The sequence below is a fragment of the Amblyomma maculatum genome, chromosome 11 (genome assembly GCF_055883805.1).
Source record: "Amblyomma maculatum isolate TAMU_Amacu chromosome 11, ASM5588380v1, whole genome shotgun sequence".
Lineage (NCBI taxonomy): Eukaryota > Metazoa > Arthropoda > Arachnida > Ixodida > Ixodidae > Amblyomma > Amblyomma maculatum.
In genome coordinates this window covers 93,821,806-93,838,229 of record NC_139354.1, presented here as the reverse complement: position 1 = coordinate 93,838,229, position 16,424 = coordinate 93,821,806, and the positions used below count along the sequence as shown (strand labels likewise).

At 43.2% G+C, this 16,424-nt stretch overlaps 1 protein-coding gene across 1 annotated transcript; it reads left to right on the top strand.

The window, feature by feature from the left end:
- Nucleotides 1–2,633: 2,633 nt before the first annotated feature.
- LOC146174412 (beta-1,3-galactosyltransferase 1-like) lies at nucleotides 2,634–3,651 on the top strand. Its single transcript, XM_084584657.1, has one exon. The coding sequence runs from the start codon at nucleotides 2,674–2,676 to the stop codon at nucleotides 3,628–3,630; it is 957 nt and encodes a 318-aa protein (XP_084440783.1). The 5' UTR covers nucleotides 2,634–2,673; the 3' UTR covers nucleotides 3,631–3,651.
- The last annotated feature ends 12,773 nt before the right edge of the window (nucleotides 3,652–16,424 follow it).

The window sequence follows — 16,424 nt, the reverse complement described above, 5'->3', positions numbered from 1 at the left end:
CAACCCATGCCCAAGTGTTCGACTTTGCCTAAAAAGGATCGTGTAGCCATTTCCCAGCTTCTCGGCTACAGCACAAAATTAACACAGGAAACACACCCCCTATTCGCCAAAACCCTTACAGAGTCTCCCCAGCAGTGCGCAAGATAATTCAAGAACAGGTGTACGAAATGCTGAACAAAGGATTCATCCGAGAATATTCCAGTCCGTGGGCCGCGTTTGTGATCCTGGTGCGAAATAAAGCTAATTCTTGGCGATTTTGTGTAGACTATTGTCGTTTGAATGCGGTAACAAAGAAAGACGTATACCCGTTACCTTGATCCCGCGCTTGTTGATAACTTTCCTGCCACGCCTACCTCATTAGACGTTAATTTTCTAAGCTCTGTCGATATAGCGACCGCTTCGGCACCACCCGATGTTCTTCAACAAGCTATTAATGCAGATCTTCCACCCGCACAACGCTATCAACTCGCTGCCCTTCTACGGAGCTTCACTTCTGCCTTCGAAGTTCATCATACTGCTCTGCGTCGCACGTCTGTCATTACGCAGACAATCAACAGTGGTGCGAACACACCTTTATTATTATTTTAATATTAGACAGCCAGTAAGAGTGGATGGCTGTACGTGGTATAGGCGCCAGTGGGTATGCTTGGGCGGAAGATATTGTAAAGCCGTTAGGTGAGGCTGCATGCCAATAAATAAGCTAGTCTGCTTTTATGGCCATTATAGGCAACCCAGGTTAGTAGATTGGATCAAATCTAGGCACGGGTAGGGCGCCAACGGAACGAAATTATAGGCCCCAATATTGGGGCCGGTGTCCCCCAATATTGAGCGGATGGCGGTCATTTGTGGAATCCTACGAGAATATGCAATAAAGTGGAATCCTACCGGAATATGCTGATGGCTGCGGCAGATTACAGAAGTTCTAGTTAGAGAAGGCGGAAATAAAGGAGCAGGAATGGGAACGTTGTCATTTGACTTTGGACCATTTTCATAGCTGGGCGTTGCATACTGCAGGCCGTGAGCGGCGGCTAGTAGAACACATACGACTTGATGTCATCATATTTACCTAGTCATCTGGCATTTTGAAGCCGTCGAGGTACTTATTAAGGTCAAGTTGCTCTTATTCCGGGATTTATAAATATCTAGAAATCACATGATGAGGTTCAATGCGGATTTAGCGCAAGGGGCGTTTGATATCCCACTTGCGCTCAGTCTTGCATAGGCTTGCTCTCGTGACATGAGTTATGATTAATTTAAGATTGTGGTTCTCGGGTTGCTTTCTTCAAAGGTGCGTGAGACTTCGCCTGGTGTCCAAGGTACAGAAAAGTTAGTTACTTATGGCAAGGGAGCGCTCCAAGGTATTTTTGCGCTTGTGAAGTTTTCAAGCTTTATCTGGTATTGACAAGGATGAATTTTGATGTTTCTCAGTTTTCAATTTCTAAAGCCTTTAAACTTCTCACCGACTGCACGGTGTATTCATGTGTCTTGTTCATCGTGCTAAACTTTGGTTGTCTGTTTACAACTAGTTTGGTTTGGTGTGGTTTGTGGGGTTTAACGTCCCAAAGCGACTCTGACTATGAGCGACGCCGTAGTGGAGGACTCCGGAAATTTCGACCACTTGGTGTTTACAACTAGTATCTTGGTCTTGATCGTATCAGTATCACCTCTAATAAATACATAAGTGTCCGAGTCATTGCGGCATTGAACTGAGCCAAATCTGTATGGCGATCTTGCCTGCGGCATTTCGGATGTTAGCGGCGAGGATGAGCGGAGGATTTAAAATTTCTGCGAAAGGTCTGTGCGTGTTGTATTTCCCCAGCGTTTAACATTTCCACTAATAAATTGTCAAGTGCGAAAGCAAATGTCAGCGATTGCTTACGTAAATGTAATCTATCATTGTGTGACCCGGCGTATTCAAGTCCATTTTCACCACGGCTGCAGAAAATGTCACCGACAATTGGTGATCATTTTCAGTCTCCTGCTATGTGCGTCATTCAGTTATGTACGTTGAAACATCTGGGTATGACATTAGGAACTCTTTCATTCATCCGCGCGGGCCTCTCGAATCATCCCATATATGTCACTTCTACGTATTGGTGTTGGCTGTGGGTTTGGTACTTTGAAGCGTTTATTGTTACGCATACTGGTTCGAATAAAGGTGTACTCTATGTGGAAGGGAATGACCGAAACAATGCCTACATACCGGACATTCAACATGAAAAACGAGCCCGACTCTACCCCCTTCTTGCATTCTATCCTTTTTGTGGGTTTAAGATCTACTGGAATATATGATGAGTCAGCGTGAACTAAATTATATGCGGATAGGTTTGACGTGAACAAAAGAGAAATGATTGTGTTTGTATCACGTCGATAGTAACGGCCTGAAGGGCTATTGATACTCTCGCGAAAGCACCTGCCTGCGTGTCAGAAAAATAAATTTTGTTTTCATCATTAGTTAAAGGGCACCACTTGCATTCCTCATTTAAAAAAAATTGACATTAGCGAGGGATAATCATATGGCAATAGATCTGCCGGGAGGATACCTGGTATTTACTGAAGAAAACAATTCGTGAAAATTACAATCAGTTACCGAATTTATATTTTGTTACGGGCGAAGAAGGTGCCGTTATATTGGAATCCGGGGAGGCCTTCGCATCCGAAGCATAAAGGGCAATGGGAGTCAAGAAGTACGTCACCCTCTGCCTTTTGTTCTCAATAGTAATATTCGTCATCGTCACAACGCTATATGTATGTGACAACCATGTATATCTAGTGCGAGAATGGCCAGAGTGGGCTTGGGAAAGCTCTACAGAACCAGTACCCAGCTTCAGATATGTGAGAGTGCCACGGGATGTCTGTCCATCGAGCTCGAGTGCTACATCTCTTGTCGCTGGCATCGCCACAAGTGCTGACCATTTCGATCAACGCTCGGCCATTCGTGAAACCTGGGGCGGCGCTTTAAGAGAAATGGGCTTCACAGTGCTTTTTCTTCTCGGCGAGAGCAAAGGCCAAACTTTGAACAGAAAAATACTTGAAGAAGGCGCCTTTCACGGAGACATTCTCCAAGGAGAGTTTGCTGACACGTATGGAAACCTCACCTACAAGACAGTTATGTTCCTCCGCTGGGTGAACGAATTCTGCAGCAACGCGAAATTCGTCTTGAAGATCGACGATGATGTGTTTCTCAACATTTGGGATTTAGCTGAGGTTCTTAGGAATGTGAGCGGCATTAAGCATACAATGTGGGGGCATCTCTTCCGTGGATACGGGCCTAATCGGAAAAACACCTCGAAGTGGTACGTATCCAAGGAGAGTTATGCTCAAAATGTTTACCCTGACTTTTTGTCTGGGACAGCATATCTTATCTCAGCGGATAGCATTCCCGTCCTGGCAAAATCCACCTACAACCTGCCTTTTTACGGCCTTGAAGATGTTTATCTCACTGGCTTCATTGGAGAAAGGACAGGCAGTAGGCGCCTAAATATGGACGGTTTTTCCATAACGAAAGAGCCAATCCAGCCGTGCGCAATACCAAAGGTGCTAACGTCTCACGAGTGGACACCGAGACAGCTCAGAAGTGCTTGGAATACTCTTTCTCGTTTGAACCTGAGACTGTGCGAAGGGCTTTAAGAAAAATAAAGGTGCGCCTGAAAAACGGTTCTTGAGTCCGTCACTCCTTTTCTCTATTCCATAATTCAAGTGACACAAGTTCCATCATTTCCTGTAGATATAGATCCGTATTGCTGAGGCATTATTTTACAGTGATAGCAATAACAAATTTACTGAAAACAGATTTTGCATATGACGATTTGGAACTTTGTTCGCAATAGTCATTTGCGGCGTCGCCGAGTCATGTTTATTGAGAAGAGGTCTACCTAAAATAATATGAATGCCATGTCATATAAAACATAGAGTGAGTGTCTGATAAAGAACGCTGTCATATGAGCTGTTACGCATAGATCTAGTAGCTTTTATTTTTGCTATTCAAATTGAACAAGTAGGTCCAAATGTTACTTCAAACGCTTATAGCTGATTCACAAAGATTGGTAACCATAAAACTGTTCTTTGTCATTTCAAAGCTGCTCAAGAACAACTTGAAGGCAAAGGGGCTTTTATGTAAGTTAATATACTGAAACCGTAGTTATTTAACCTTAGCTGACAGCACATAGTACATGCAGCTGGGTGTATGTTGTTTTCATCTGAATTGGACTACAGCAACTTGAACTGAAAAAAATATCAATAAAAAATAGAAAATGCAAATCATAATTGCAATACTCTCTCAAAGACTATACCTTAAATCATTTATTACACAGCAACTAGAATCAACCAAGAAAGAACAAAGGTGATATCTATGAGGAAAGGCAACGCAGAATAAAAAGGGGGACTAATATTTAGAACTGAAACGGTCTGAGGTAACTATACTGTCCAAAACGGACATGCAACTGCAAAAATACTCCATGGGCGCATAAACATTGCCGAAGGCCCATGGCGAAGAAGAGCTACATTGCCAATTTCTTTGAACACGCGCTCTGAAAATATGCTTTAATGTCAACGGCCTCTATTTTTGGATGCACTAACGAGACCTGGATGTTTCATCTCAGGAAGTGAGTTATTTTCCTCTCTGCTCTTTGACTCGGCAATTTAACCTGCGTAAAGAGGCGTTTCGATTGTAGGTTCAAAGCATTTCTTCATGCTAGAGAGATATATTCCACGCAGAAATACCAAAGGCCCAATATTGAGAAAAAGAAGGCTAAGTATTTGCCAATCAGGCCCTAAAATGGACCTGTGTCGCCACTAGGTTCCCAATATAGGTAATGTCACTCTCTAGTATTTCCAATGATGGCCCTGTTTGTCATCTGTTCTATCCATACGGGCAATGGCACTGTGTTACTCTTCCAATGATGGCTCTTGACTGCTGCTTCCACTATATTACCTGTGCGATTTTTGAAATGGGGCCAGTGTATGACCTATCGTTGATTTTTCAATGTTCTCTTCTGTAAAGCGCAATAATTGTGTAATATATATATGCGCTTTCACATATGCAGTTTTAGAGGAAAACAACATATATGGGATGTAGTTCTTTGGCAGTCACAACCTTTGAATTGGCCTATAACAACGAAAACGAAAAAAACCAGCCGGACTGAAAAACTGAGCTTCAAAATACTTCTTCGGAAAGCTCTAGCGAATCAAGTAGTTAACGACTGCTGCGAGTATGGCAGCCTAAGCTCCTAGTATTTGTTTTAGATGGGCTAGGTGCAGTATTTACGGAATGGCGCTTGCCCGATGTCCATGAATGAAAGCACGCTTTTCGTAAAGATTGAATGGCTTTCTTCTTAAGGCATTTTCTGTGGTTTGTTGGTACAAGCATCTGGAAATCAGCCCGAACGCTGTCTCACGTAAAGCATTTGACTTCCATATTCTAAAGCCTGCGTCCGTGTATTAGAACAGTTGCACCACAGTTTGTAGAAGTCTTGGCTGAGCGGCTTTTGCGCGCAGCTTTAGCAAATACTAGAATGATATCGACCACGCAGTGTTTTAAAATCAGAAATTGCAGAGAGGATTCCAGGCTTTCGTACGCCGTGTCATGAGCGCATGTCCCTGCATTCTTTGATTTTGTGTTTTGTTTTCCTTTTCCTTCCGTTTTTAACGTTTCTTTTTCTCAAATTCGTCAATGTTATGCATTTTTGTATTCTTTTCCTTTGTTTTTATGCCAATGTATGACACTTCCTCACCATTGTCTCCCCCTCCCCCTTATGTAATGTCCTTGATAGAGATCTTTAAAGGAATAATAATTAATGATGATGATGTTAGTAAATTCTTGTTGTCAGAATTTTTTGCCGTTCTTGTAGTATTTCTCTTGCTGCTTTGGGCATGTTTTTATGTTTATTTCCGACATTTTTGCTTTAGACGTTGTACTCTTTGAAAAGATGCATCCGAAGTAGTTACCACTTTAGTAATAATTGTTCTCATGCATTAATTTTTTTCATCATCATGATCATCATCATCAGCCTGACTATACCCACTGCAGGGCGAAGGCCTCTTCCACATTTCTCCACTTAAAGGAGTATAGACACCATTTTTTGAAGCGTCGGAAGGAATACGATTGCTTTCCTGGTTATACAGAGATGCTCCCCAAGCAATCCCAACCTCGCACGTTTCCGCGAAGATATTTTAATTTGATTTTAAAAACAAGCCAGGCAAGTACTCCGTTTTTCAAAACCCATTGGCATCGACATCTCTATGACGAAAACGTGTACATAAGTAAACAACATGACGTCATCAAACAACTCTGACGTGGAGTCGGCAAAGCAAAGAGCATTGACAACACATTGCCGGACTCGAACAGCGCCGCCGCCGCTTCCGGCCGTGCCCTGAGAAAGAACTCCGCTTCTGCTCGCTTTACTCGATGGCTTCTTCGTTGGTGCATGTTACAATTACCTCACCGGTGTACGTATGGAGACTGCCTGCTAAACTCAGGCCCCAACAGCATGCCTGCGCAAGTGCAGGGCTTACGGCAACGGTGTCTCTCGATGGCGCGCCGGGAACGTACTGCACCGCTCCCCGCCTACCCTAGACGTCGCTAGCCCTAGCTGGTTTCACATCGAAGTGCCAGCGAAAGGCGCTTCGGAACGGGTTAACGCTGTAATAAACGTCAGAGTTTAGCGCCGCTTTCTTTACTGGCAAGCCCATCTCGTAAAATAATTTCTTGCTTTGCGCGACGCCTTCAGCAGCGCTTGTAAAAAAGTTCGCTTGTATCACTGTAATTATTTCTACCAGGACCTCCGTATTCACCGAATAATCCTCGCAATTTAATCGTGACTGATAGTCCTTTGCACAAATAGTTATGTAAGCGAATGAGCAGCGATTTGCGATAGCTAGAGTATCGATAGCGGCTGCTGAGCAGCTATGACTTGGGAGCCGATCGCGGCGGCCACGGCTTTACGCATCCAGATTGCCTTTACTGCGCTAGATGGCGCCACATGCTTGGACGGCGGCACGCATGCCTGCCGCGTCGGGACCAATCAACGCGTGAACAGGCATGCGCACGGGAGCCATCGGGAGAGCTTACGGGTTACGGTGGCTGATCGCGTCATTACTAAAACATTTTTTTAGAACAGCTTGGCTCACAGCGCTGGCCAACCGGACTGATAAAGTAGCATCTTTACGGTTCCTTTGTTCAACATTCCTACCAGTTGACATTTCCTGCGCGTCAACCCACCAAGCTTTCCTGGCTGCTGCTGATTCCAGCTTCGTCGCTTGAGTCGCAGGCGAGCGCGTCAGGATTAAAGTGCCCGGCAATGTTAGCAACATCCACGCTATTGGTATTGGGCGAAACAACGTCGCCGTACTAATTATGCTACGCTGAAGCGCTGCTCGACGACGATATTTTCGTGCACGTGCGACAGCAAGCAGACGAAAAACGCCACCCGAATGCGTCATCAGATTTTGTGTTTACGCGATCACCAACCTTGCCAGTAGGGGGCGCTCATGTGGCGTTCTCGTATCTTTGATGTCATCGCGTGCTCGTGTCCGGAGAGATCGAAACCGAAACTGGCCCTGATAAATGCACTGATAACAAATTAATTGGTTTGTGCTGGGGCTTTTTGGTTCGCAGTCCCTCTGTTTAGGACCACTGTGGATCGATTAAAGCAAAAATACCGGAACAGAAAATGTACGTGTCTATACTCCTTTAACCCGGTTCTGTTCTAGCTGCTCCCACTTGACCCCTGCGAACTTCTTAACCTCATCCGCCCCCTTAACTTTCTGCCGCCCCCTGCTACGCTTTCCTTCCCTTGGAATCCAGTTCGTTACCCTAAGCGACCATCGGTTATCCTCTCTTCATTTTTTTTTATAACGCTGCAATGCGAACCCGCCAGAATTTGCTTCCCTTCAAGAAAGCACGTACGGGCCACACAATCATAATCCTAAACGACCCCCAAGTTCGTTACAGTAGAAATTGTACTGTATTGCTCTATTACAAAAAGAATAAATTGCCCGCCGTACTTTTTTTTTACTTTAGCATCTTAGCTTGTGTGCCACATGTATGCTAAATAAAGGTGTATTAACATGCATTTTGTGCAATTCTGATTGGTATATTTTAAAAATTATTTTCGTAATTTTATGGAAAATTTTTTGCTACCTTTAAACAACAAAGACCACACTACGGCATTTCGCACATTATGAGAGTGTTTAGAGATTTCTAAGCGACATTATCAAAGCCGCGCTTTTCGCTGCAAAAATTTTAAGATGATCTTTCGCTAGTTGACGTCAGGCTGTCAACGGCCCACAAGGCATTTTCGCTCCATTTGTCCTCTTTCGCTAGGTTCGCCCACCTTGGCAGCTCTTCTGCTGACTTGCCCCTTTTTTATTGAAGAGCGCCCCACTCCTCTCCCCGCGCAAGGCGCTTTTTCTTTGGGATTTTTTTTCACACGCCTGCTCGAACCGGTTTCCCTCTCACCTGAATACGCTGCTCGTAGTTTATTCTGTATCTCCTCGTCCTTCTACACATATTTCAGCTACGTACTTTCTCTTCCCGCGTGCTTCCAAGTTGGTGTGCGCTATAGCAGTTGAGAACAATAGGCAATGAGTCTGGTTTGCTAGCCGGCCTGACAACCAGCGCGAGAAGATTGTTTGCCCGCTCGAGTTGAGCTGTTCGTATTCTCCATGGCGGCGGCGGCGGCGGCGCGAAGGTGTGAGTTTGGAGTCAAGGCTCACGTTCGGCCGTGGTTCTGTGCAAGCGAAAAGGGAAGCCACATCAGAAACCTTACGACAGCTCCGGGGTAGTCCAGAAGCCGGTCAACAAAGTACTAATTGTGAGTACCAGTCTCTCTTTACCTTCAGACAATTTCGGAAATGAAATGTTCTGGGCTGTTTGTTGATTGCTCGATGTGATGTTTCATTTCATTTTTTTCCAGGATGAAAAGCGATGCGAATACTGATTTCTAGGACAACTTTCATTGAGAAATATCTAAGTTACGTAGCGCAGGAAGTATTACTTCTGGAGTGATAAGAGAATATTTATTATTATTTGGTTTTGTTACGTTGCATCCAGGGAATGCTGAAAACTTTGTTAATTATCGGGATTATGTGCAATGTGGCATAATCTTATGGGATCGTGGAAATATAGGGTATCTATCATTTGTCCAAGACAAGAAATTTACACGCTAGCTTTTGGAGTTCAGCGAGACTTAAAGCTTATTGAGATGCAAGCGATTGAGCGAACGCAGCGAGAAGGAGGTGGCGATGCAACGAAACTTTTAATTTTGTAGAAGTTTATTTTATGTGAAAAAGCTATAACTCTCGTTTGTCCGGCGGGCGTTTTGTAAGGTTTTCGAATAAACCAATCATACCTACAGTTGCGTGCACGCGGAGTGACATAGGCATACAATTTAAGTTCTTTTTTTTTTATAAAAGTGGCCTCCGATTCCGGTATCCAGCGCATTTCATTTGGTTCTGGTGGCATTTCGGATAGAAAATGTTATCCAATGTAAAAATAAAGCATCGTTCAAAGTTGATATGAAGCTTTTACATCTGGGAAGAGGGGGGGCAGGAATTGAGGGATATTGCAGAGAATGACAGGTGGTGGTGAATATCTTCACCATGTCTACGAAAGATTAGGAAATGATATTTTGAAGCTGTGCAGGGCACATCAGGCAAATTTCAATCTGAACTTCACTATTATTTGATTTCAGTATATCATCAAAACATTAACTCTAACCACGTAACATATTTTTCTACACTGTTTTGTGCATTGTTTGTCAGACAACGCATATTTAATTATTATGCTTTTGATCGAACTGTTTGTGTTTAATTTAGTGTCTTGCAGTCGGCTAAGCTTAAGAAAGCGCCCGTCCGCGGAAGAAGCCTAGCATCAATGTTTTCTGCTTCTCGATGATAGTTACTTGTTGCAGATTGCTTTATTTCCTCAACTCGAGTTGAGGAAATAAAGAAAGGGGCATGGGCAGGGCTGTTAGTGCGAAAACAGCAAAACCGATGGTCGTTAAGGGTGACAGATCGGGTTCCAAGGGAAAGAATGCGTAGCAGCTGCCAACAGAAAGTTTGGTGGGTGGAACTGGTTAAGAAGTTCACATGGGTTAAGGGGTTGCAGTTAGCACATGACCGGGTAAATTGGAGGAATATGGGAGAGGCCTTTTCCTGCAGTGGGTATAGTCCGGCTAATTATGATGATTATGATCGATGTCCAACTTGGAAACGGTAGTGATTGTAATGGTTGCATTATTCTGGACACATGCCGGTAAATTATTTCTGAAGGTATATTGACTGTGTCAAAGAGTGCACTTAAGTACTACACCTGCAGTGGTGTGCACAAACTAGATGCGAGAATTGCTGGTAAGTTATTTGTGATGTGCATCGAGCTTGGCATCCTTAGAGGAGTATTTGCCGTTTTGCTACTAAGTTGCAGAAACTTGGTACACAGGATGACTTTTTGTAATGCAGCAAGCTAATTTAAATGATCACAGGGATACGCCTTTTGTTTCAAACTTGTGGTCTTTTTCATGTAGAAACGCAGCAATATGAAATGATATGGGACAACACGGCATGTCGTACTTATCTCTAACTTGCATGCAGGTTATGCGGTGCAGTTTGTGTTTGATTCGAAATACTTTCGGCAATCTAGGGTTTGTGAATATGTGTTACTACCATTTTGCAGTTGCTTCTTTGCTTCATGTGAAATGAATTCTTGTAGACAAGGTGTTATCATGAAGCTTTTAAAGCTACTGAATATCATGACCATAAGCTTTTTGGCACTCAATAAATAATGAAACAGTATATAGTTTCTAATCCATATCAGCTACTTGAATAGACCATTTTATTTGTGTACCCTGATATAATTAAGCGGAAAATTCCTTTTTCTGGTCGGATGCAAATCACAAAACCATTCTGTTTACGGTTTGTACCACATTTATTTGTGTACTTTCTGACTTTATTTGTTTGGTTGGTCAACGTCACAAAGTGACTGAAGCTTTGCGAGACGCTGTAGTTGAGGGCTCTGAAAATCTCAACCATTTGGGGTTGGTTAGCGTGCCCTGACATCGCACAGCCCATGGGCGCCTTGCTTTTTGCCTCTGTCGAAAAGGGGCTGCCGTGGCTGTGATTCGATCCCACATCCTTGGGCACAGAAGTCGAGCACCCTAACCACTCGGAATTAAGTCCGGGACAAAGCATTCTTTCAGGAGTTGTGCATTACATTTTGTAAGATTTTCTCTCTTCAGAAACAAAGAAGCTCTTCATGCTGTAGAACACACTTAATTGGTGCACTTTTTCTCTATGTAGCGCGTTCGATTGACGCAGAAAATGTTTTGGTTTGAAACAGCTGCGGATTTTATTTCCTAGTTTTGGCATTATCAACAGTTATAGGCCTTTATGCATTGTGTAATATTTCCATAGGTTAGCAGGTGCAGTGCTACAACAATCTTGAATAACAAAGTCGACACGCAATTTAGGTTGGATGTTGTCAAAAGAATTTGTTTCTTTGCCTAGAGAAGTGAAATGGATGAATGCTCATGAATGCTTGGTTTCCTATGAAATGCTACTGGAATAATTATACACTGGAGATGCTGCCTGACAGAGTAATGGTGACCTTGAATGTGGAGTGCAACAATTATCTACATCTGAAAGCAGTGATTCTTTGATGTTTCAATGAAATCTGTCAATGGTTTTCTGTCTCAAACACCTTCCTCTTTTGAAAAAGAGCCTACAGAGCCCTCGTGTTTATCTCATGCATATTAGTGAAGATCAGAATAGTGGGCATGGAATAATAATTTGTTGTTTAATTATCAGGACCTGCACATTGGAAGCACCAGTGCCAGTGCGGATATGGTTGTACCTTGTACTGATGCACAGCTGTGCGGCTGGAGAAAGAATCTCTACCAAACAAAGCCCTGTTTGCGATGATATAGAAGTATCTGGTACTAAGTAGACTTATGATGACCCTTGAAAAAGTAAGCATGATTCCATTATGTACACACCATGAACCATATATTGACGCTGACCGTGAAATGACCGAATTTTTTCAGGTTCATTTCTGGTTCGCATCTGTTTGCACATGGTGACCGCTTGGAAGTTCCTGGTCTCTTGGCGCTAATCTAGAACTTACGAATGTGCTCTTGTAAGGAGAAATTCAGGCTCGGTGGTTTTCTAGCCTTTCTCAAACATCTCTGTTGCAGCGGAGCTCACCTTTTCCTCGGCAGGCGCGACGAGCGAAGAATTCTCAGACCTCAAACAGATTCAACATGCATTTGCTGTAGCTCTGCAGTGAATATAAAAAGATTGTGGCTAAAATTACGTCGGACGGACCCGATCAATGGCTTTAAAGGTACGTCCTACGTACTAGGTGCGTTTTTCTTCGGGATACTTTGGAAAAGACAGACGGATCCGGGAAATATTTCTCACGGAGCCAACGGTGGTGTTCACGTCCGACAGACACGATACGTTTCTTTCTCCGGGATACGTCGGAAAACCAGGACGGATCCGAGATCCTCGGATATGTGATTGTAGCAGCGGTCACATATATGTAGCCTCGAATGGGTGATAGACTACTTGATGGCATGATAGGTTTACGTGATTTGGGCCGCGGTAGAGAAGCACAAGCGCATATGTAATCGGTGTCGAGGCTATGGTATCGATGACGGCCAGCCCGTGGCCCGCACGCCTGCTCATTTGGTCCGTTATCCTGTGGATTATTTGTCTACGATGGTAGTTTTGCAGTTTTGATTCTACAAAGTTTCCTCACTTCCATCTGTGATCAGATGCGTCACGTAACTCGTGGCAATTTGTATACATACAAGCGGTGCTGAAAAAGCTGCTGGGTACCGCCTGCGTGTCTCTAGTCTACCGTGCTCTTATACAAGCATCGCGTCATTTTTGTTCGCTGTACGGCTGGAGGTGTATGTGCCTGTTTGTGCGTTTTGTGAGATGCGTGATGTCCGGACCACGGTCCGCACTACGTCCTACGACAGTGCTGTGATGAGTGCGCTGAGCGTGTTCACATAGATGGTGTTCATTTATGATCGCCGATGTTTTATGTGCATGTCAGTGTTTCTTCAGTAGTAAGTCCAAAAATGTTGCGTAAAGAGAGCGTCGTGGCAACTTATTGACGCATGCTGTGCAACAGTCAGACCAAAATAAGTGATCGATAATTTGTTATCAGACTGCACTACGGAGCTCTAAACTCGGAAAATGGGCTATTTCTACAAATACACGCCTATTGTTTTGAAGCTTCGAAAAAGTAATGAAAGGCAATACTTTAACCTGGCGTTGCATAAAGTTGGGAATGCACATTATGTAGTTTTCGCATGTTGGATTGGACAGAAAAATAAGTGCTCATCCCACACTGCCAAGATGCGCAATTACTACAGGTGAAAATATTAGCTGCCAGGCACAGCACCTTCCTTCAGGCTTTGGGGTGTTATTGAAGGCCACTTTCTTATTAATAAAGGAACAAGTATGCTTTATATGTGCTAAGGACTAGTGTTGTATTATGTTGTTTTAGTTTTTCCTTACGTTTGCTTTTTTATGCTAGGCAAACGCAAATGGTACACGTTTAAGCTTGTCGGTGCGAAGCTGAACATGAATATCTGCCTTGCATGTGACTACTGTTCTGGAGAGGTTACACGCTGCGACGTCTCAGCATTTCATTCAGCTACTTGCCCCAAAGTTGTGAGATTTAACCCCTGTGATGGCAGCCGCACTTTGGTGGAGGCGAAATGTAAACACATCTGTTTGCTGCGATATTTCAATGCAAGGTGCAAAGCCCGGGCAGTTAATCTGGAGCCCTCCACTGCAGTATTCTTCATATATGTCACTTTAAGATGTGACACCCTACATACGACTTGTAGGATGTGCGTTTCTTTAGGTATTTAACCTCTCATCCATGTTATGCAACATTTGGCTAATTATGGTTCTGGGACAGTTGTTAAAGACGAAACCGAATCATTTCTTGGCATGATTTCCTGCTTGGATTAATTTGCTAATAACACTTCTTTGAAGCTTGCATCAATGCTGGACAGTTCAAATAGCAAGCAGTTGAATTACAGGAATGATGTAAAGGGTGCATTTCAGTTCTGACAAATGGAACGTAACGGTCCTCTCGATGCATGCACAGGTGCCCTTAGGTGAATACATAATCGGGAGTGTGTTTGTGACACAGGACTAAAATAAAATTGTAGAACGCTTGCTGTCCCATGCAGAAATAAACTGGTCGTTTTGTGCATGATTAACTGACTATGAATAGCGTCTTACTCAGACCATGATGTTATATATAATATATAGTTTGGCATCTCAAACAAATATGGCTATGAGGGACGCAATATTTGAGGGCTCAGGTATAATTTTAACCACATGGTGTTCTTCTACAAGCAATGGCACCGCACGGTGCATTACAGCCTATTTTGCCTCTATTGAAATGCCTGCTGCGGCTGGAATCAAATCTGCATTCATCGGCTCAACAACCGAGCACTCTTAACCACTGAACCAACAAGACGGGGTCTAGCAACAAAAAGCAAGCCATTATATTTCCTTCTAGCCTGTGGAGTCCTTCCCAGAACTAATGTAAACATGAAAAAGTGAATAGCAAAAAACACTATTTTTGTTGCACGTTATTATCACATTTCTACAAACAGTTACTAAAAGGAAACTTCTCACAATGTTTGCATGAAAACTATGAAAACGATGCACTCACTGCCCTCAAAGCAAAACGATGCACTCACTGCCCTCAAATTGTTAATGGACGAGGTTGTATCTATGCTACTACACTGCACTTCTCACAAAACCACAAGCCCCATCAACTTTGGCCAATCACTTGATCAAACTAACGGAGACAGATGTCGCACACGACCGTTGCTCGTCTCGCTGCACATCTCTGCATTCGTCGTATTTCAATTTCATGCCTTTCCGCTTACTTTCAACTTTTGCTAGCACTGTTAGTCACCCATATTCTGTGAAATATTACCTTACGTTGTTGAGACCCGCCTCCTCGCAATTGATGGTCTTCGGCATTCTTGATGCTATTATTTTGATATCCTCCTCACCTAGAAGAACGAAAAAATGACTTAAGCCTTGAGTAGACAAACATTTAGGGAGGTACCTAACCTGCACCTGTAAGGTTATGATGTGCCAGTGTTAATGGCTCTTGTCTGTTGATACCACTGTGGATTCCGGTTAATGTACCCCCGTAAGCAAACGTTGTACATTCCACTTAAATGGCAACGATTGCAATTTTTTCAGTATAAAAAATGTGCCACACAAAATTGCTTGGACAAGATGGCAGGTAAATCGAAGAGGATACGTAATGCATATCTCAGAAATAACTGCTTCTCTGTCAGAAAAATCTGGCGGGCAGTTTTCTCGCAGCGCGTGTAGTATGCCACTTTTGCTCACAACTGTACATGCCCTTTGCTGCAAACCTAATCATTAATCCCTTATTTCATGTCTCTGGTACTTCACACAAACTCATTAGCAGGCAGTCATAGGCTGCCGTGTTATGTGAAAGAAAACTTCATGTATACCTCTGTAAGGCTTGTAAGGCTTTTGTTAACCAAACTGCACAAATGTGCCTACATGGTCTATGTTGGATTTTTAGCAAGACAGCGGTGCAGCTTGGAAAGTCATTATGGTGGTCGAGTGCTGGCCCCGGAATTGAAAGGCGAACAGTAATATAAGAGAGCAACAGAAACGAGGCAAAGGGGAGAAGAAGACAAGAATGGTTCTGTTGCGATCTTATATTATCTATCTATCTATCTATCTATCTATCTATCTATCTATCTATCTATCTATCTATCTATCTATCTATCTATCTATCTATCTATCTATCTATCTATCTATATATATATATATATATATATATATATATATATATATATATATATATATATATATATATATATATGAAGGAAAGAAGACAACAGTCGGCGAGGCCAAGGAAACCGTTGGGGATGGTACTTTGTCTTTTTTTTATTGTTTACTTGGATAATCACAGAAATTAGTAATGTAATCTGTTTAGGGGAAAGATAATTAGACACAAAGTATAAGAAAATAAACAACGTGCTGATGGTGGGAACCGAACCCACGACCTCCGAATATCGCGTCCGGTGCTCTTCCAACTGAGCTACATCGGCCGCTGTCCCCTCTGCTACTTTCTTGGGTATTTATGTTGTCTGTATACGAACCTTAAGAGTGTTCACCAGCGCCACCCTCAACCATAGCGGCGGACGTGGAACGTCCTTTGTTACCGCCAGCGTCACGTAGAACGTGATCAAGAGCGAGGGCGAAAGCTGTGCTAGAACCCTCTTATGCTACCTATGGTCTCAAGACTGCCAGAACCGAGACCTCCGTAAACTACAAGCAGATCAATTAGGGGAAATGAGGGTGCTCGTTATAATACATGAAGGAAAGAAGCCGACAGT